This window comes from Puma concolor, chromosome D1 (assembly GCF_028749965.1).
Source record: "Puma concolor isolate L17-30 chromosome D1, mPumCon1.1.hap2, whole genome shotgun sequence".
NCBI lineage: Eukaryota > Metazoa > Chordata > Mammalia > Carnivora > Felidae > Puma > Puma concolor.
In genome coordinates, this window is record NC_141676.1 from 1,788,239 (window position 1) to 1,809,148 (window position 20,910).

The following is a 20,910-nucleotide window of genomic DNA, read 5'->3' on the forward strand; positions in this document are numbered from 1 at the left end:
ACCAGACCCTGGGGGACTCATCCGTACCAAGAGAAGTCTCAGAGGGCCTGGGGCCCACTGGGCCACGGGCCCTGGGTCTCACCCGGCGTCACTGACCCTTCTGTGGTCTACGCTCTGACCAAGGTGAGGTGGGCGGGGCCGTGCCCAGCAGCCTTACCCCGAGCCACGCCCAGAGAGCCGCCCCCTCCTCTGCGGGCCTACACACTCCCGCACTCCCATGCCTGCCCAAAGGCACATTTGTGCCCACCAAAGTCCCAACACGCTCAGGTGCCCAGGTCTCCCTACGCGCCACCCTCCACGACCTCCAGCCTGTCTGGGAGCCCGGCACAGGGATGTGCCCCACCCCAGGCCAGGCCTGCACCGCCTTGAACTCTGAAGCCGGCCGGTGCCCCAGCCTGCCCCAGACCTCACGGCACGCCTGTAGGTGCCACATGCCTCACAAAGCGCTTTGGCCCACAGCAGGCTGTCATGACTCAGGGCCGCCTTCAGCGTGCACCGAGGAAGAGCTCAGACCCTTACAGAAGGGACGAGCAGACATTCCCATTCCCATTTTGCAGAAGGGACAGTCAGGGAACGGCATCCCCCATCGCACAGAAGGAAAAACCAAGATCTGGGGACATTAGCACTAGCCCGTACCCAAGTGTTATTTTGATGACCGTCACTCAGCTCAGTGTGGACGGCCTGGAGTCCCAGCCCGTGCCCGACCCTGTGATGTCGGGACAGGCCTGGCACGCGGCCCACAAGGTGACACGGGTGGTTCTGGGGCCCCGCACGGTTGCAGGTCCTTCTGTTGGGGGCACGGCTATGGTTTGGGGAAGATCAGGGCAATCCCAGCCCCGCCAATCTCAGGGTCCTGACTCGGGGCCCGGAGAAGGACTGTGTGTTGCCTGTGAGGGCCCCCCCGGTAGATCGTGTGGGGCGCAGGAACCCCCTGGGCCCCTGGGAGGGGGAGGCCTCTGCCTTGGACCTCTCCTTGGACCTCCTTGGACCTGGCAAGCATAATGCCAGGGTGCCCATGTTGAGCGCAGGGCCCCTGGGCATGTCAGAAGGGTACCCAGGGATCTGAAGGAGGTGCCCTCAGGGGGGCCCGTCTTTCTGGGGAAGCAGGGGTGGCCACGCCCTCAGACTAGGGTAGCCCCAGTCTCGGGGGGAGAGGGCACCCCAAGGAGGGGAGGCCTCAGGTGGGCAGGGGGACATGTCCCCAGGGGCCCCCAGGCTCGAGAGCGGCCCTGACATCGGGTGGGGTATCTGCACCTCATTCCTTCTTGGCCTCTGACCCAGCCGGCCTGCTGCACCAAGATGTCCGGGCCTTTGCCCTCCTCAGCAAGAGGCAGCACCCTCAAACTCATTGCTAACATGGACTCTTCAGTGCTAATGAGGACCCTGGCCCCTTGGGTAGGCGGGTTCTACGTCCCCACGCGGCTCTGGCTGGCTTGTGTGGGTGAAGGGCCTCCTGGGCCATCGAACCCCCATCCAGCCGGCCTGCTGCTACCTGGGGGAGACCCTCAGCCCACGGGCTCCTGGGAACGGGGCCATAAATGCGGCTTGAGGTTTCACTGGCATCATAAGAAGCCTCATTCTCTCTGTTGTGGTTTCTGGTGATTTCACCTGAGCCCCACGTGCATTTACGGGCTCAGAGCTGGCACCAAGCCCAGGTGCCTTGGGGTCAGCTGCCCTGCCCTGCGCGGCCCCAGGCTTGCTGTGCAAACAGCCCCTCTGCCCTGGCGGCCTCAGAAGCCCGGCAGGCGGCCTGTGCCAGAGAGCAGGCACGGCTGGCTGAGGCTGTCACCTGAGGCCACCTCCACCTGCCGCGGAGACTATCTGGGAAGAGCGCAGAGCGCCCCCCCCCCCCCCGCCTCCCTGAGAACAGTGGGCGCACCTGTCCGCGAGTGTGTCCAGGCTCAGCTTGGGGCCAGGGGGACAGTGGCTGCACAGAGCTGTGTGTGCCCATCAGCAGGACCAGCTCTTCCCAAGAACAGAGTCTGGTAACCAGGAAAGGGAAAGCAGGCAGGCCCCTGCTGTGAGTGAGCCCGAAGCTAAGGCCCAGAGAGGCCAAGCGCCGGCCCAGGATCACCCAGCCCCAGTGACCAAGACTGGAGCAGCCGAGCCACTGGAGAGGGCGTGCTGGGCCAGCACTGCCCTGTTGGACCCCAGGGGTAACCTCCTTAAGCCCACAAGGGGCCCCTGGAGGCGGGCGGCTTCTCTGCGAGTTGCCCGCAGGGCCCGGGGTGACGCATCTTTCCGCCCTGCAGCAAGCGCGGAAGCCCTACGACGTGCGGGACGTCATCGAGCAGTACTCCCAGGGCCACCTCAACCTCATGGTGCGCATCAAAGAGCTGCAGAGAAGGTGGGCGCTGCTGCCGGGATCGCAGGACAGGGAGGTCGGCGGGGTGGGGCCCCCTCCCGCACCGGCCTGGCGGCCCCTGCTCCACACCCCCCCCACCCCTCCCCCGCGCGACCCTGAGCAGCCCTTCCCACCGCCCCACCCACAGCACGGGCCTCCTACCCCCCACTTCCAGGCAAGGGCCAGGCCCCGCCCCAGGACACGCCCACCGCCTGGGAGACTGCCAGGAGCAAAGCCCCGCCCCTCCCCCTCCCCCCCCCCCCCCCCCCCCCCCCCCCCGCGCCCCGGGCCTGCACCCTGGGCTGTCCCAGTCCTAGAGCTGGAGCCGCGAACCCTAAGTACCGGGAGCCACCGTGTTCCAGGCTCTGGCTTCGAGCCCGGAGCCCTCGTTCCCATGGAGGCAGCATGGTCCTTGGGCCCTGCGCAGGCTCAGGCCAGCTGTGCCTCTACCGCGGGCTAGCCTGGGAACCCAGCGGCCTGTGTCACAGGGTATGGCTGGGACATCGTGCCTGTCCTCGGGCTTCTCCCCACCCCGCCCAGCCCCATGGTTAACCCGCTCTAGGGATATGAAGCCCACCCATCTCGGCAACCTGGCCTCGCTCTGGAAGGGCTCACTCGCGGGACGTTCTCTCTGAGTGTGGCTGAGGCACCTGGCCTGGGCCGCTTACAAGACAATGACAGGACACTGGGCAGTCCTGAGGCCCTGCGCTGCCCAGGGGGTACGTCTAAGGGGCTTTCCAGCCACTGCTCCCCACCTCTGAGCCCCCTGCCCATAGTAGTACAGCCTCTGGGGCCTGGAAAGCCCCCGGCAGCTTTGTGGGTGCCCCCAAAAGGGGTGGGTGGCTTGTCACACTGCTGGGCACCTTGCCTGTCCACCCACCAGTGCCCAGGCCCAGCATGAGCTCGTCCTGTCTGTCTCCCTCCCAGGCTGGACCAGTCCATCGGGAAGCCGTCCCTTTTCATCTCTGTCTCAGGTGGGTTCCCACGTCAACATAGGGTGGCCAGCACCTTCACCTGCCTCTCCCCACCAGAATAGGTCACCAGGGCCTCAGAGGTTCAGGACACTCAACACGCCAGAGGGGACCAGGTGGACCCAACCCTGAGCCAAGTGCCCTGGAATTACACTCCCTACAAAGAAAGTTTCAGTTAGTGCAAGGAACCACGCGGGTCCCTTTAAACAGCAGGCCTTCTGGGCCATCGAAGATCTAGAGGTAGAAACGTGACCCGTATCCTATGAAGGAGGAGACCTGGGGAAGGGGGCTCGGGGGGTGAGTAGCCAGCCCAGAGCCCGAGGGACCATCAGCAGCAGCGAGGGGGATGCTATTCTCCAGCTCTGACTCCTCGTGTCCTCTGGAGCGGGGCTACGGTCACACTAGGAAGTTCCTTGGGATCGGCCTAGCCCAAGTTCAAGCGGGAGCCGTGGCTCACACAGGGGCCAGAAGGCAGGGCAGCTCGGCCTGGGCAGGGCTGGTGCAGCCTGGGGAGGGGGACAGGGGAGAAGGTCCACGTTTGTTCCCAGACCACCGCGATAAAGCAAATATCGCAATAAAGTGAGCCAAAGGATTTTAGGGTTTCGCAGTGCACGTAAAAGTTACGTTTACACCGTATTGTAGTCTACTGTATGCGACGGCATATGTCTGCAAAACCAACGTGCATGCCTTAATTAAAAAGAACTTTGTTGCTCAGAAGTGCAAACCGTCACCTGGGCTCTCAGCGAGTCCCGTCACTGATGACAGATCACCAAAACCAAAACAAATGTAAGAATAATAAAAAAAAAAGTTTGAAATAGTGCAAGAATGACTGAGTTGTGGGGGTGCCTGGGTGGTCACAGACCTGAAGAGGCAGTGGGCCACGGGGCTCCCTGCCCAGCCCACGTCTGGAGCTCCCACCAGGGAAGAGCTTGCAGAGATGTCTTCCCAGGTGAGCCCCCCACCCCCGTCACCCTGCTCTCTGAGGCCCTGCCCCGGTGCCAACACGCGTCCCTGATTCTGGTGCTCTACCCCACAGAAAAGAGCAAGGACCGGGGCAGCAACACCATTGGGGCCCGCCTCAACCGGGTAGAAGACAAGGTAGGCGCGAGGGGCCCGGCCCCCCACTGGCTCCGCCGGTCACCGTCCCAGGGGCTGGCACCCGCGGTGGCCGTTCGCTCTCCCACATCCGTCCTGAGCTGCCGTGCGGGATTCCGGGGGTGCTAGGGGCCTGCGGGCCTCCCTGCCCCCTCCTCCTGTGCTCAGTGCAGTTCGCACGGCCCCGGGAGCTCCCCGAGATCTGGCTCACATCCACCCCCCTGGATGAAGCTGGGCGTCGGTCCCCTGGCGCCTGGTTTGTAGACCTCTGGCAAGGGGCTTCTTTACTGACCAGCGGCAGCCGGTGCCCACGGGCCCCTCCCGGTGCGCGCGGGGGGTGGGCAGTGCCGTCTGGGGGAACATCAGAGGTGCTGACCGTGGCTCGCAGGTGCATCATCGTGCGTGGGCAGGGAGGAAGGGTCGCGTGCTCGAGGACCCTCGGCTGTAGGGTTCTGATGGAGACGGTGGCCGGGCCGGCCAAGGCCCTGCTGGGCGGCCAGGTGGGACCCCGGGCCCGGGATTCCAATTCTGTGCCACAAAACCCATGCTCCCGCTGCCCCAGGCACAGGGCGCTCGGCCCCCCAGGATGCCCCCACTCCCCCAGCAGCCTTGCGGGCCTCTCAGCCCGGGGGGCCTCTTCCCGGGGTGCCCTGGGGGCCGAGGGAGGCTCTGGGGAGTGGGAGGGCCTTTCTCAGGCTCAGGCCCACCCTGTGAAATCTCTGTGGTCTGGAGCGGGCTGTTATCTTGCCCGACAGCTCGTCCGTCTACACGGGCTTTATCTGAAAGTAGCTGGGAGGCTAAAAATAGAGGAATTTCTGCTGGGCAGGGCCTGTGTCTGCCGCTCGGTTTCCCTGGCAACGCCGGGCTCTGGCCCGCTCTCAGCCCGCCGCAGCTGAGTGGGCGGGCAGGGGTGCAGCTCCGTGTTCCCACCCGGGCGCCGGTCCGCAGCGTCACCACCTCCCCACCTGCTCCATCTGCCCCTGGCCCGGGCTGGCAGCTGGGCCGTGACACAGTGTGGGACCAGGCGGGGGCCGGGGGGGGGGGGGGGGGGAGCACTGTCCAGGTGCCACAGGGACCCTCACTCCGGGCCTGGCCAGCTGACACATTTGACCCTGCCGCGGGGCCTGGCCCTCTGGCCAGTGCAGACCCGAGGCGGGCGGGTACCTGGCCTGCTCTCACTGGGCAGACAGCCCTGCCTGGCAGGACGGGACCAGTCGGGAGGTACCAGAGGCCCAGGGACCCTGGGCTTCGCCGCTGCAGTGAACAAGGTGTATCCTTGGCACTCTCTGTTTGTGCGTGGGGCCAGGGGCTCGGGGCTGCCATGCCCTTCTAGAAGCAGCTGGTGGCCACACTCAGTGCAGCAGGCCAGGCATCTGTGTGGGGGCTTCTAGACGCCCAAGGAAGCAGAGCTCGAGCAAGGAATAGACCCAGGCCCCTCTCCCCGACCTCCACACCCAGCCCTGGAACCCCGGCCCCCACAGCCGACAGGAGTTATGGCGGCCCGTGGGTGCATGAGCCTTCCTGCCCCCGACGGCCCCGGGAGTAGCCCCTGTTCCGCCAGCTTCCAGATGTGCTCGCCTCTCCTTGACCCTCTGCCCTGCTGTTCTCGGCCTTTCTCACAGCTCTGCCCGCCAGGTCTCAGGACAGGCCACCCCTTTAAACTCAGACTGAGCCTGGTGTCCTCTGGGGGAGACAGGGTCTCGGGGAGCAGCGCCCCCTCCCCAGGCTGGAGCAACGGCATCTAGCAGCCTGCGGGGCCTGAGGACCAGGACGCAGAACCTTGGTTGGCCGAGGTGGGGCCAGCGCTGGTCTTGGGGAAACAGAGCTACGTGCCCGCGTTTCTTCAGATCTGAACAACAAAGAAGTGTTTTCCGGAGTCCCTGATCCCTGGCGACAAGGTTTGGGAACAACGCCCCCAGTGGCCTCGGCACCCGGGAGAGGGGCCGTGGCTGGGCGGTAAGACTCGGACGTCCACACGGGCGGCGATTCGGGAGGCCGGTTCTGGGCGGTCTCCAACCCCTCCTGCTGTGGGGACCGGCTCGAGCTGAGAGGTGGCCTCATCTGCTCAGGGTCGCCACGGTCCCGGGCAGGCCGTGCTCCCCGCCCAGCCTCAGCCCCACTGTCATCCCTCAAGGCGCTGCTGGAGATGGGCTGCCCTGGGCAGAGGCCACCCCTCGGCCTGCCCCGGCCCTCCCCCACCGCCGGCCCATGCCCCCTCGGGGGACAGGCCCTGGGAAAGGGCCTCGCCAGGTCCAGAGGGCAGAGTGGCACGTCCCGGGCCCCACATTATCACAGTTATCACTGGGCCCATCGGGACTATAAACAACCCCCCCGAGCAATCCTGCTGACTGCAGGAAGCCGGGGGCAGGAAATCCCTAACCCCACCGCCACCGGGCCTCAGCGGTCCGGGTGCCCCGTCCTGGGCGGGCTCTCGGAGCTGCAGGCCAGAGGCTGGAGGAGGAGGGGGAGAGGGGCGTCTGGGCTGCACGGCTGCTGGCCCCCATTCTCGGGAATGGATCAGTTCCAAAGACCAGGGGTCTGGGGTGTCCACTTGCAGGGAAGGCTAGCTCAGCTTGTCCAGGGGCGGGGGGGGGGGCTCAATTTCCCTGCAAAGAGCCCCCTTTCCTTATGTCCAGGCCAGGGGGCCACATGGGACAGAAGGGCCCACGTACTCGCTGCCCGAGCCCTCGTCACGGCTCGTGCGTGGCAGTGGAGGCCTCCCCCAGCTCAGAGCCCCCCACCCGTCTGTTCCCGCCCCTGGCTGCCGAGCATTCCCACCCCACGGCCTATGCCCCCATGGGCCTCCCCCTCCAGACGGCCGGGAACCTGCCCCCCACCCCGGCCTCCCTTCAGTAGTGAAAGCAAACGGTGTGAACCACTCTTTGCACGCTTCTGTATTCCGGAAAGGACTTGTATGTGGCCAAGCCAATCCTTTCTTACAGGTGGGGAAACTGAGGCCCGGAGAGGTGGAGCGCTTGCCCAGGGTCACACAGCTGGCTAGGTGAAGAACCGGTCCCAGCGGAGGCCACAGAGGGGTCGGGGAGCTGAGGTGCAGAGACAGAGGGAGCCAGAAAGTGCTTCAGAAACACGGAAATATGAGGGGTCTGCTGGAGGAGAGGCCGGGTATAAGCGTGGAGGGCCGAGCAGGGGGCAGGCTGGGGCTGGGGAGTGGGGGGCAAGCAGTAAGGTCCGGAGGCCGAGCCGCCCAGGGGAGCGGCACAGATTCAGACAGGCCCCGGAACAGGAGTCCTGAGAACACGGCCCCTGCCCGGCCCCCGGCTCCCGGCTCTTCCAGGGCTGCTCAGAGGACAGGCGTGCCCTTGGCTCCCCGGGGACTCCCTGGGGAAGACTGCTCCAACCTTCCTCCCCGTGTGTGTTCTTAGCTCGGTCCTCAGGACCCGCTGCACCGTTTATGTTGAGCCCTGTTTATTTTGCAAGTTCAGTTCGTGCTGCTTTTGCTGATGCGAGGAACACGGTGGGCTGGGGCCGGGAGCATTTCTTTCTTCTCTGTTTCTGCCGGAAACGTCCACGGCTTAAAGCCTGGAAGGCCTGGGTTTGCAGGCCCCGGTTCAGAGGGTGTGGGTGGGAAGGGGCCCCCCAACACCTGACCCTCCTTCCGCAGGCTCCCGTCCCAGGCCCTGGCCAGGCATACCTTTCTCCTGGACACGAAAGCCCCCCGCCACAGCTGCCCTGGCCCCCTCCCCTCGGATCAGATAAGCCCGGATACCCAGGCCTTGAAGTCTGCACCAGACTCGGCTCCCTTGCTCTGGCCTAATCCCCCCAGCCGCCAGCTGGCCTGAGGCCCCGTCCTCCCAGCAACTCCCTCCCCGCTCACCCCCAGGAGCCGCCTTGATGCCCTGCCCTGCTGCTCACCACGGCCTCCCCGCAGCCTCTAGGTGTTTGTCCTCTCCCACTAGGTGATCGTCCAGCCGTCCCTTTGGTCTCCGGCCTCACCCACCCCACCTCACATTGTGCATCATTTCCCAGGCGCTGCTGAAACCCGCTGGCTAGTATTTGCTTCAGGAGTTGTGCGTTGGCATTTATGTGCGAGATACACACACAGCCTAACTGTCCTTTTTCTGTGCTGTCTTCGGCAGGTTCTGGTATGAAATTTATGTGAGCCTCGCTGAGTGGGCCGAGAGGTGTTCCCTCTTTTCCTGTATTCTAGAATATTTTACTGAGAATTGGGATTTTTTTTTTTTCTCCCTTGAATGTTTAGTGACGTTTAAAGGTAAAGCCAGCTAGGCCTGGTGCTTTCTTTGCGGGAAGACTTCACGTTCTAAGTCAGTGGCCTCAACGGTTGTAGGACACAGGTTTTCCATCTCTTCTTGTGTCAGTTTTGTTGAGTTGTACGTTCTAGAAATGTGTACGTTTCTTCTCAGTTTTCCAACTTACTGGCATTATCGTTTTATTTTTTTACTTTTTACTTAATTATTTTGCGAGAGAGAGTGTGTGAGTGGGGGAGGAGCAAAGAGAGGGAGAGAGAGAATCCCAAGGAGGCTCCGCTCTGTCGGCGCAGAGCCCGACACGGGGCTCAGACTCACGAACCGTGAGATCATGACCTGAGCTGAAATCAAGAGTCGGAAGCTTGACCGACTGAGCCCCCCAGGTGCCCCCTGGCATTATCATTCTAATGCCTGTATCCTCAGGAACTAGGAACCTTTCTTAATTGCCAATATTGTTTATTTTGCCTTCACGTTTTTTCCCATTGGTTGAGCTTGCCAACTATTTGTCGGTAATAAATTCATTAATATCAGTGAAAAAAATAAAAAACTTTTGACCTTGTTGATCCTTACTATTGTAGGTTTCCATTTCGTTTCATTTGCTTTCTCCTATTTACATGGCCTTAACATGGCTCATTCTCTTCTTAGGTGGATAGTGCCTAATTTTCAGGCTTTCTAGATTTCTAAGATGTGAATTTAAGGTTATACATTTTCCTCTGAATACCACTTAAAGTGCATCAACCAGTTTTGATATATAGCATTTAAATTTAATGTTCATTCCCTTATGTTTTTCTGATCTCCATCATGACCCCTTGTCTGCCCCAGCAGCTATTTACAGCCTGACCTTTGTCATTGGTAGAATTGTGGGAGCTTTCTAATCTCACTTGTCAGAGAAAGTGATTGGGTGACATCAGTCCTTTGAAATACTGTGACACGCGTTTTGTGATACAATAAGTCGCCCATTCTTCTAACTGGACCTTCTGTACTTGAATGCCATGTGTCTCCTGACGTTGTCGGGCGCAGGGTTATATTTATGTCCATTAGGACAAGCCGGCTAATCATTTTCTTGAAATCTATATTCTCACTGGAATATTGTTATCTACCCAATCCATCACTCCTGAGAAATACAACAAAATTCCGACTGTTGTGGAGAATTTAGTGTTCCTTACATTTCTGTCAGCTTTTGCTTTATATGTTTTTAGATCTTATGATTAGATGCATATATCCAACTTTTTATACAGTCACTGTTGGATTCAGTGTTTTATACTCACATAGCATCCTCTTTATATCAAGTAGTGTTTTGCTTTCCCCTGAAGTATATTATCATTGCTATACAAACTTACTTTTGTCTGCACATCTTTTTTTTTTGGAGCTTTAATTGAGGTGTAATTTGCATGCCATAAAATTGATGCAGTGTAAATGCACAACAAATTTTAGTAAACTTCTTGTTCGATGTGCAGCCATTGTCAAAACTAAGCTTGAGGAACGCGTGCGTGGCTCAGTCGGTTAAGCATCCAACTTGGGCTCAGGCCATGATCTCATGGTTCATGGGTTCGAGCCCCACATCTGGCTCTCTGCTCTCAGTGTGAAGCCTGCTTTGATCCTCTGTCTCCTCTCTCTCTGCCCTTCCCCCTTCTCTCTCTCTTTCTCAAAAATAATAACAAAATTTTTTTAAAAAAAGATTTCCTCCACATCCTCGCCAGCATCTAGAGTCTCCTGATTTGTTCATTTTAGCCACTCTGACCGGCGTGAGGTGATATCTGAGTGTGGTTTTGATTTGTATTTCCCTGATGAGGAGCGACGTTGAGCATCTTCTCGTGTGCCTGTTGGCCATCCGGATGTCTTCTTTAGAGAAGTGTCTATTCATGTTTTCTGCCCATTTCTTCACCGGATTATTTGTTTTTCGGGTGTGGAGTTTGGCGAGTTCTTTATAGATTTTGGATACTAGCCCTTTGTCTGATATGTCATTTGCAAATACCTTTTCCCATTCCTAAAATTTGCCTTTTAGTTGTGTTGATTGTCTCCTTTGCAGTGCAGAAGCTTTTTATTTCATGAGGTCCCAATAGTTCACTTTTGCTTTTAATTCCCTTGCCTTTGGAGAGGTGTCGAGTAAGAAATTGCTGCGGCTGAGGTCAGAGAGGTTTTTTCCTGCTTTCTCCTCTAGGGTTCTGATGGTTTCCTGTCTCACATTCAGGTCCTTTATCCATTTTGAATTTGTTTTTGTGAATGGTGTAAGAAAGTGGTCTAGTTTCAACCTTCTGCATGTTGCTGTCCAGTTCTCCCAGCACCATTTGTGAAAGAGACTGTCTTTTTTCCATTGGATGTTCTTTCCTGCTTTGTCAAAGATTAGCTGGCCATATTGCACTGTTGGTGGGAACGCAAACTGGTGCAGCCGCCCTGGAAAGCAGTGTGGAGGTTCCTCAAAAAATTAAAAATAGATCCACCCTATGACCCGGCAATAGCACTGCTAGGAATTTACCCACGGGATACAGGAGTACTGATGCATAGGGGCACTTGTACCCCAATGTTTAGAGCAGCACTCTCAACAATAGCCAAATTATGGAAAGAGCCTAAATGTCCACGAACTGATGAATGAATAAAGAAATTGTGGTTTATATACACAATGGAATACTACGTGGCAACGAGAAAGAATGAAATCTGGCCATTTGCAGCAACGTGGATGGAACTGGAGGGTATTATACTAAGTGGAATAAGTCAGGCAGAGAAAGACAGATACCATATGTTTTCACTCTTATGTGGATCCTGGGAAACTTAACAGAAGACCATGGGGGAGGGGAAAAAAGTTAGGGAGGGAGGGAGGCAAACCATAAGAGACTCTTAAAAACAGAATAAACTGAGGGTTGATGGGGGTGGGGGGGTGGGTGGGTGATGGGCATTGAGGAGGGCATCTGTTGGGATGAGCACTGGGTATTGTATGGAAACCAATTTGACAATAAATTTCATATTAAAACAAAAAAGATTTCCTCTAAAGAACAAAAAATTAAGCTTGAGAACATTTTCAACATCTCCCCAATTCTCCCAATTCCATTTGCAATCATTGCCATTTCCCACCCCAACCATAGTCAAAAACTGATCGGCTTTCGGTCTTCGTATCCTTAAGTTTCTATACGGCTAGAAATGTGCCTTTTGTAAGTGTCTCATGCAAACGGAGCCATCCAACTTGTGGTGTTCTGAGTGTGGCTTTTTTTACATAACGTAACGTTCCTGAGATTCCTCTGTGTCGTGCCGTCTATTTCTTTCCTTGTTAATGCTCACTAGTGTTCCGTTGTATGGCTAGACCGCATTTTGTTTATCCTTTTGTCAGTTGATGGACATGTGAATAGTTTCCAGTTTGGGGGTATTACAGGTAATGCTGCCGTGAACCGTTATCTGTAAGTCTTTGTATGGACACATGTTGTCCTTTCTCTTAGTTAGGTTCGTAAGAGCGGAACTGATGGCTTTTATGGTAAGTCTCTTTTCACCTTTCTAACAAACTTCTAACCTGTTTCCCAAAGGGGTCTGGACCATTTTGATTTCCCACGAGTAATGTCCAGAGGTTGCACTTTCCCTGTATCCTTGCAAATACACCGTAGGGTTGGTCTTTTTTATTTTAGCCAACCTGGTGAGTATGTAATTGTACCCCATTGCGGGTTTGATTTGCATTTCCCTAATCACTGATGACGTCGAGCAACCTTTCACGGGCCTGTTGGACATTCATAGTCGTGTTTGGTGAAATGTTTATTCAACTCTCCCGCCTGTTTTCTAACTAAGCAGTTTATTCTGTTATTGAGTTGTAAGAGTGGTTTATATGTTCCAGATACAAGTACTCTATGAGATATATGACTTACAAATATTTTCTCCCCTCTGCGGCTTTTCTAATCATTTCTTTTAAAAACAAAAGTTGTAAATTTTAATGAAGTCCAATGTATGTTTCTTGCAGAGCTCATGATTTTGGTGGTGTACCCAAGGCCATGAACATTTTCTTCTGTTTTCTTCTTGAAGTTGTATGGGCTTAACTGTTACATTCAGGTCTATAATTTATTTTCAGTTAATTTTGGGGTGTGGTGTGAGGTCAAGTCTAAGTTAAGTTCCTTTTTTTATTTCTTTTTTTTTCCTTATAGAAATCCAATTACCTCAGCCTCTTTTATTGAAAAGACTATTTTTCCTACTGTGTTGTCAGACAGAAATTATATTGTCAGAAATCAATTGAGCATAAACATGTGGGCTTATTTCTGGATTCTCAATTCTGTTCTCTTGATCCATATGCCTGTCCTTAAATCCACATCCCACTGTCTCGGTTATTGTAGCTTTGCAGTATGTTTTGAACCCAGATAGCGTAATTCCTCCAAGTTTTTTCTTCTCCCTCAAATTGTTTTGCCCATTCTAAGCTCTATGAATTTTTCTACAAATTTTAGAATCAGCTTGTCAGTTTCTACCACATTAATGAAAGAAAGAAAGAAAGAAAGAAAGAAAGAGAGAAAGAAAGAAAGAAAGAGAGAGAGAAAGAAAGAGAGAAAGAAGGAGAGAAAGAGAGAAAGAGAAAGAGAGAGAGAAAGAGAGAAAGAGGAAAGAAAGAAAGAGAGAGAGAAAGAGAGGGAGAAAGAAAGAGAGAAAGAGAAAGAGAGAGAGAGAAAGAAAGAAAAAGAAAGAAAGAAAGAAAGAAAGAAAGAAAGAAAGAAAGCAAGCAAGCCCACTGGCATTTTGATAGGGATTGTCGAATCTTTTGTTAAACTTACCTCTGAATATTTTATTATTTTTGGTGCTATTGTCAATGGAATTGCTTCCTTCATTTCATTTTTGAATCGTGTATTACTAGTATATAAAAATACCATTAACTTTTTATATCAAACTTATAAACTGTGACTTTGTTGTTATTAACTTTAGTAAAGGTTATTGTTATTGTTGTTGGTTCCTTGGGATTTCCTACATATAGGATCATGCCATGTGAATAAAGACAGTTTTACTTCCTTCCGATCTGTATGCCTTTAATTTCTCTTTTTGCCTCTTTACACTGATTTGAACTTCCAGTAAAATGTTGACTAGAAGTAGCCTGATAAAATCAATCAAGTACAGCATTCGTTGTTCACTATGAAGTGTGGTGTTAGCTGGAGGTTTTCCATAGATGCTCTTTACCATCTTGAGGGTTTTTCCTTCTATTCCTAGCATGTTCAGAGCTCTTATCATGAATGGGTGTTGGATTTTCTCAAACGTCCATTCCGCACCTTTTGAGACGGTCACATGGTTTTTTATCCCTCACGCTATTAATACGGTGGGATATATTAATCACTTTTGGCGTGTTGAACCAACCTTGCATTTCCCACTTGGTCACGGTTCATAATCTCTTTTGTATGTTGCCATATTTAGTGGGCTAAATTTTGTTAAGAATTATCTGTATTCATAAAGGATATTGATCTGCAGTTTTCTTGTGATTTTTTCTAATTTTGGTGTCAGGTGTTTAAATTCTTTTCTTTATAATTCTACATACACATTTTGGATGCCTTTGGTAAACTTCATAGCTGAGGGGTTTTTGTTTTATTTATTTATTTTGAGAAGGAGAGAGAGCACAAGTGGGGGGGGGGGAGAATCCCAAGCAGGCTCCACACTGTCGGTGCAGGGCCCTATGTGGGGCTCAAACTCATGAACCATGTGATGATGACCCCAGCCGAAGTCAGAAGTTGGACGCTCAACAGACTCAGCTACCCAGGCACCCCTTTGGCTGAGAGTTCATGGTTTTTTTTTTTTTAATCATTTAGCACATTTATACTTAATGTAATTTCTAATAGATTTGGGTTGAGTTCTAATAGATTGGGTTGAGCAATGTATTTTGTGCTTTCCATTTGTACTAAATTTTTTTTTTTTAATTTTTTTTTTTTCAACGTTTATTTATTTTTGGGACAGAGAGACAGAGCATGAATGGGCGAGGGGCAGAGAGAGAGGGAGACACAGAATCGGAAACAGGCTCCAGGCTCTGAGCCATCAGCCCAGAGCCTGACGCGGGGCTCGAACTCGCGGACGGCAAGATCGTGACCTGGCTGAAGTCGGACGCTTAACCGACTGCGCCACCCAGGCGCCCCAGCCATGTTTATTTTTTAACCCAATGGTTCACAAATAACAGTGTTTTCCAATATCGATATGTATTTACATTTACCCACCTATCTGACTCTTCTGTCATTCATCATTTATTTTTCATCTCAGATCGTACATCTGGGATCACTTTTTACCACGTGAAGTATTTATGAGGATTTCCTTCAGTGAAAATCAGAACCTGCCAGATTTTATTTTATTTTTTAACGACTTCTTTTACTGTTCTTCTTAAAAAAAAAAATATTTCCACTGGGAAGAAAATTCTAGGCCCCCCGTTGCCAAAATGGTTTTGTCTCGGCACCTTGAAAATATTATCCAACTATTCTCTGGCTTCCGCGGTCAGTCTTGAGGACAAAGGTGAGGACGAGATCTTGCTCCTTGGAAGACAGAGCGTCTCTTCTCTGTGGCGTCCTCAGAGGTCGCTGCTGTGGTTCTAGTGTTCTGCATTTTCACTGCAGTATCTTCGTGGAGTCTCTTCTGTTTGTCCGTCTTGGAATTCGGTGAGTTTCCTCAATGGTGTCAGGCATCCTCTCTGGATTGCTCTCAGTCAGTACCTCTTCAGATTTCATTAGACGTGCGCAGACCATCTCACTCCCCACCAGGCTTCTTACTCTCCCTTGTTCTAAAATCAGATTGTTTCCCTATATTGTATTCTGGATAACGTCTTCTGATTCACCAACTGTTTCTTCAACTGCGTCTAATCTGCTGTTAAACCCGTCCGATGAATCTTTCCAGTAATTTCCCGATTCTTTTTCTATTTATGAGAAAACTCTACGTGGCTCTTATGCATGCTTGATAGATCATGTTTAGAGTCTCTTTTTCTTCACTTGAACTTTCAAACTTTAAAAAATCTTGGAGTGTATCGAATGTGGCCGTGTCATATTTAGTTTCTCTTAATTCTGGTATCTCAAATCTTTGTGAGTCTGCTTCTCCAGTCTTTTTCATTTTTTGATTTTTTATTTTTTCCTTGCTGGTTCTCATTCATGGCGTTTCAGTCCCTTTGAGGGTTTTCTTCTTTTTAAGTCTTCGCTTCCTACATCTTAAAGTTTATCTGTGGGAATTTTTGAGGACTAGGGGAGTTGAGGGTCTCGGGGAGGTTCCACGGTTACCTCTTCCTCTGCTATACAGGTGGGAGTGCTGCCATGCTGGACTTTGAATTCTAGGCTCAAGTTCTCCAGCCCACCCAGGTAGTGTGCATTTGGGCCTCCGAGCTGAGTGTGGATGTGATGTCTCAGAGCAAATGCTATTCCACTCCCCTTAGCAGCAAGGCAACCTTCTTTACAGTCTTTCTGGGAAGTGGGTTATTTCTCATTGACCCTCACACTGAGCGTAGAATCCTTTGAAAGTCGACGTGTAGGGCCGTGCCGCGAGACTCCCCACCTGGGGCAGGCCTGGGCTTGGATGCCATCCGTCACCGCTGGAGCTCATGTTTGCTTGGCTCATCAGGTGCCTTCAGGGCAACTCTCGCCTCTGTGGGTTCTACTGTCTGCACTTTCAGACTCTGACCTCCCTTACTTCCCGGCGAGCTCATCGAGGCCAGTGAGTCTCGCTCCGACACGTGATCAGACAAGCTCTTGTCCTCGTACAGGGGACAGAATCGGGATTTTGAAGATGGGATTTTTCTGGGAAGCCTGGGCCTCACGCCCGCTGTGTCCCAGGTCCCTGTACCGCTTCCTGACTCTGCTGATGTCTGTTCCCCCACGATCCTGGGAGCTGCTGGGCAGTGGTGATAAGTGCGGTTCGTGCCAGCCCCTGGGGTCTTAGTCATAAGTGGGTCTCATGCTGGAACCCCAGGGGGTCTGGGTTGGGCCACCAGCCTTCAGCAGGCTGGACAGAGAGGGACACACTCCTGCAGTCTCTCTTCCCCTCAGAGAGGAAGGAATCTCCACTGACTTGTACAGAGACCTCCTGGCCTAATTCAGCCTCCAAATCTCAGTCCTGTCCTATTTTCACGTTTAAAACAATAATAATAACAAGTAATAACGAATGTTGCACATTTAAAACAGAAGACAGAGACAGAATGTGATCCACAACACTTAGGACATTTACTGTCTGGCCTCTTTCAAGAACTTGGCTGACCCCAAGCCGAGGCCAGTGTTGTCCAATAGAAATCGAATCAGGAGCCACAGATATAACTTAAATTTTTCCAATAGCCATATTTTAAAGGTTTTTTTTTTTTTTTAACGTTTATTCATTTTTGAGAAGCAGAGCACGAGCAGGGAAGGGGCAGAGAGAGAGAGAGGGAGATGCAGAATCCGAAGCAGGCTCCTGGCTCTGAGCTGTCAGCACACAGCCCAACGCGGGGCTCGAACCCACAAACTGTGAGATCATGACCCGAGCCGAGGTCGGATGCTTAACGGACTGAGCCACCCGGGCGCCCCTCTAATAGCCATGTTTTAAGAGACAAAAAGAAACAGATTAAATTCATTGTAATAATTTTTTTTATTTAACCCAATACATTGAGAATACTGTCGCTTCAGTAGACAATAAATGCAAAAACTTACTGGGACTATCAACACTCTTCAAAAGCTGACGTACGTTTGACGTTTACAATACCAACGGGGAAAGGGAAGAGGGTGTGTTTTCGTAAGAACTACGTGGTCTGCACTTAGACATAAAATGTACAGTTAAAAAGGAGACTGATTCTCCCACCTAAGTCATTCTAAGCGTAAAGTTTTCCAGTAGCTGAATCGGGGACCTGTGTTTAAACTTAAAGGTGAATGTGCTCAATTTAAATCCAAGTCAAATTCACTTCCCCCGTTTCGTGAGCCACATTCAAGCACCGCCAAGTGGGGCTGAGGTGATTGGGCAAGGCCGCTCTGGTGCCTTCCCCCGGCATCCAACCCAGGCTGGACCCAGGGAGGGGCCCGGTGGACAGCGACGTGCGGAGAGGGTGCCTGACGCGGGGCAGACGCAGGGCGGCGGGCAGGAGAGCGGCTTCTTAGAAGCTCTGACGCCCCCACAGGGGGCTTGTCTCTGCAGACCCCTCCTCGGCCCCCGTCGCACAGAATCTTCCCCGGATTCCCTCCCTCGAGCCCCCAGAGCCCACGACCCACGCCTCTCTGCCCACCGTCTGCCTGGGATCCTGGTTCTTCCGCCTCCTCTGTCTCCCACCGGCCAGGCTTCCCCCCACTTCTGCTCTCAGGAGTCGGTCAGGAGCAGCGCTCACTGCGCGAGGCTGCGTTTCCAGGGTCCACGCTACCTTGGTTCCGTCCTGTCCCTCGCCAGCGGCTCAGGCTGGTCCCATCAGGAAGTCGGGCAGGGGTGGGGGGCTCCAAGGACAGCCCTGCCACCCCCCCCCCCCCCCCCCCCCGCCTCTGGCCTTCCCCCGACACCGCTCTCTGTGCTGGTGAGCTGTTCTTGAGTGACGTGGCCATAAATAGGCGAAGGCGTGGGCTCTGGCTGATCAAAGGGCCCCCTTCAGAAGCCTTCATTAGCTGCTATTCTGGGAACTGGTTATTTTAAGGTTAGTGTATTTTTTCTTTCCTGAGGAGCCGTCTTAGTGGATGGCGAGGTCCTGAGGTCTTGGCTCTTCAGTCAAACCACACAAGCCCTGTTTTGTCTGGGGTCTCAAAGATAAACCTGTAATAAAAGCATCAGTTGACGCTGAGTGCCACCGCCCCCATTCCTGGGCAGAGGTGGGCGGGCCTGCCGGGGAGTCCCCGGGCCCCAGGAGCCCAGGAGACTGGGCACTCCGAGCCGGGGCCGCGTGGGGCCCCGGGGAAGCCGGGCCCAGCATCCTCGCGGCGGCCGGGGCAGCCCCCGCAGGCTGTGCCCGGAACCAGTCTCGGGAGGCTTCCTTCGGTAGAACACCAGCTCCGCCAACGGTCTCCTGTGGCAAGATGCCCACCCCCAGCGGTGGCCGGGGGGGCGGGGGGCACACACGGACGTCAGAATGTAAGAAGACACAATACCCGGGGCTGGCACGCACGCGGGGAGACGGACGCGCCCGTGCCTCGCTGGTGGGACGAGCTCCGGGACGGGGTCTAGCAGCGTGTGTGGACGTCGAAAAACACGTGCCCTCGGCTCTAACGTCTCCACTCCCACGACAGTAAAGCACGGGGGTGGGGCATGCACGGGGGGGGGGGCGCTGGCCGCACCCCGTCTGTAGGAGCAAGAAAGCGGAGCCGCCCGCTTGGGGTTGGGGAGGAGCCCGCGGCTGCAGGAGGGCAGCTTCCTAGGGAGTAGGGACCCCAAACTGTCCAGAAGCGGGTAAGGAAAGCGTGCGGCCCAAGGTAGGCACGGGGAGGGCCGTGATGCGGGGACCGCACGCCTTGGAGACACCTGGTTCTTGTTGGTCTCGGGTCGAGACGCCCCTCACAGTCCGTGCGTGCGTTCCCAGGTGTGACAGGTGCGTCAGAGGCCGGGCAGCTGCCCTTCCCCGCCAGCCTCCTGCTCTGGCGCGTGGCCCTCGGTCAGCTGGGGCTGCTCTCCCACCAGGACCGCTCCCACCGGGACTGGCCCCCGCCCTGCAGTCACTCCCCCGGGGGCCCCTCTGCGGGGTTCTCAGCTCACCCAGCACCCTGTCTAGGGCTCGGGAAGGTCTGAGCCTCCTTCCCCTGTCCGTGCAAAGACGGGGGGTGCTGTCTGTGGGGGCCAGGCCCCTTCCCAGAAGTGACACACGCATCATTCCCCATTGGCGCCTGAGGGGCCTCCGTGCCGGGCTTGGTTCTATGGGTCGGGTCCCCCCGGGGGAGAGGCCTGGGAGGAGCACCCGTGTCTGGCCATCCGTCCATCCAGCACGGGCCGGCACCCAGCAGTCGTGCACGCTTGCGTGGAAGGGACAAGAGAGGGCAATGGGAGGGGCTGTGGCCCAATCACCTCTGTGGGTCTGAGTTCCTGCGGGAGGTGATACAGTCCCTCCCAGTCCAGAGAGTCTGTGTCCCTCACTGACATGAGAGCGTTGGTCAGGGGGCCTTTGAGGGACCTGTAGGTGTTCCGGACCTTTCCGTCCCATCAAAGGTGAGACCCTTAGGTCCCTGTGGCATCTAGAGGGGTTGGCCACCAAGAGGCCACGGTTGTGGGATGGAAGTCAGAGCCACGGCTGGCCCAGAGCTGAGAGCTGGAGCCTCTAGCCGGGCTGACGCCCGGGGGCAGCCTGCTGGCCGGAGCGCAGTCCCGGGCCTCTCCACGTGCGAGGGCAGAGGCTGACCTCGTGGCTTGCCCTTTACCGCTGCCCAGCCCACTCCCTCCTGGCCAGACGCAACAGGTGCCCCATGGTGACGGCCTCGCCGCTTAGTGGCACCACCCACTCGCCTTCCCAGGAGGGAGTGTGAGTGCCAGTTTTTGCAGCCTGTTTCTGGCCTGAAGGGCCCCACGGGGGCCTGAGAGGCTCTCCCTTGATGGGGTGGAAAGGCCTAGAAGGTCTGCAGGTCCCTCCGAGCCACCTTCTGGCCCGGGGCCCGGGGCTGGGGCTGTTTGGTGAATGGCAGTGATCCTGAGGATAGCACCCCACCCGGCAGTGGGCCCCCACCTCTGGGACCTTGAGCCGCTGTGGCTGAGCGGGGCCTGGGGGAACCCGTGGGGAGACAGCCAGTGCTCCCCGCTCTCTGAGCCTCAGTGTCCCCTGTAACCCAGGCAGGGAGGTGGGAAGGAGAGAGGTGTGCGTGTGCGTTCGGGGCCACTCAAGCTGGCCCGGTATCCCGTGGCCCCCGATGCCCAGCAGGACCAGAGCCTGCCCAGAGGGTTGCCAACAGCTGGGCCCACAGGTGCCTCCAGGGCCAACCCTTTTCACCCAACTTATGGGCCCGGAGCCTCGTCCCTTCCTGAGGTCGTGCCTCAGTGGAGGCAGGGCCAGGATCTGGGCCCTGGGCATCGTGGCTCCCGTGCCCGTGTGTTCTCAGATTGCACACGTGTGGCTTCTAGGCCTCCCGCTCATACGTGGCTCCCAAGGGGCCTTCCTGTCGCCCCTTCCCATTTTACAGAAGACAAAACCCAGCCTTCCCTTTGCCTTTGTGCAGCCAACAGCTGGGTTCAAGCCCTGCCCCCTTGGCTCACTAGCCATGAGAACCCATGAGTCACATCGGGGCCTCAGTGACCCCGTGAGTCACTGAGGGTGATGGTAGTGCTACTGGGCCAAATGCTGTGGAGAATTCCTGAGCTGATCCACATCCAGGCCCGAGGGACCTCACATGCAAAGGCCCTGTGGCACGGGGAGATACAGCAAGCTCCAGAACCAAGAGACCTACCTGGG

The 20,910-nt window shown here is 55.2% G+C and overlaps 1 protein-coding gene across 9 annotated transcripts in view; it reads left to right on the forward strand.

Annotated features, from left to right (window-relative positions):
* The window catches only part of KCNQ1 (potassium voltage-gated channel subfamily Q member 1), a 320,333-nt gene that overhangs the window by 243,006 nt on the left and 56,417 nt on the right, over nucleotides 1–20,910 (forward strand). For 4 of the 9 annotated variants that reach the window (XM_086676587.1, XM_086676589.1, XM_086676586.1 and 1 more), the window contains 2 exons: nucleotides 2,253–2,347; nucleotides 4,352–4,413. In XM_086676587.1, the coding sequence (XP_086532713.1) occupies nucleotides 2,253–2,347; nucleotides 4,352–4,413 (157 nt within the window). Of the gene's footprint in view, nucleotides 1–2,252; nucleotides 2,348–3,271; nucleotides 3,319–4,030; nucleotides 4,207–4,351; nucleotides 4,414–5,971; nucleotides 5,981–20,910 lie in introns of those variants that run through there. The other 5 variants (XM_086676585.1, XM_086676592.1, XM_086676593.1 and 2 more) reach the window with 4 other exon arrangements.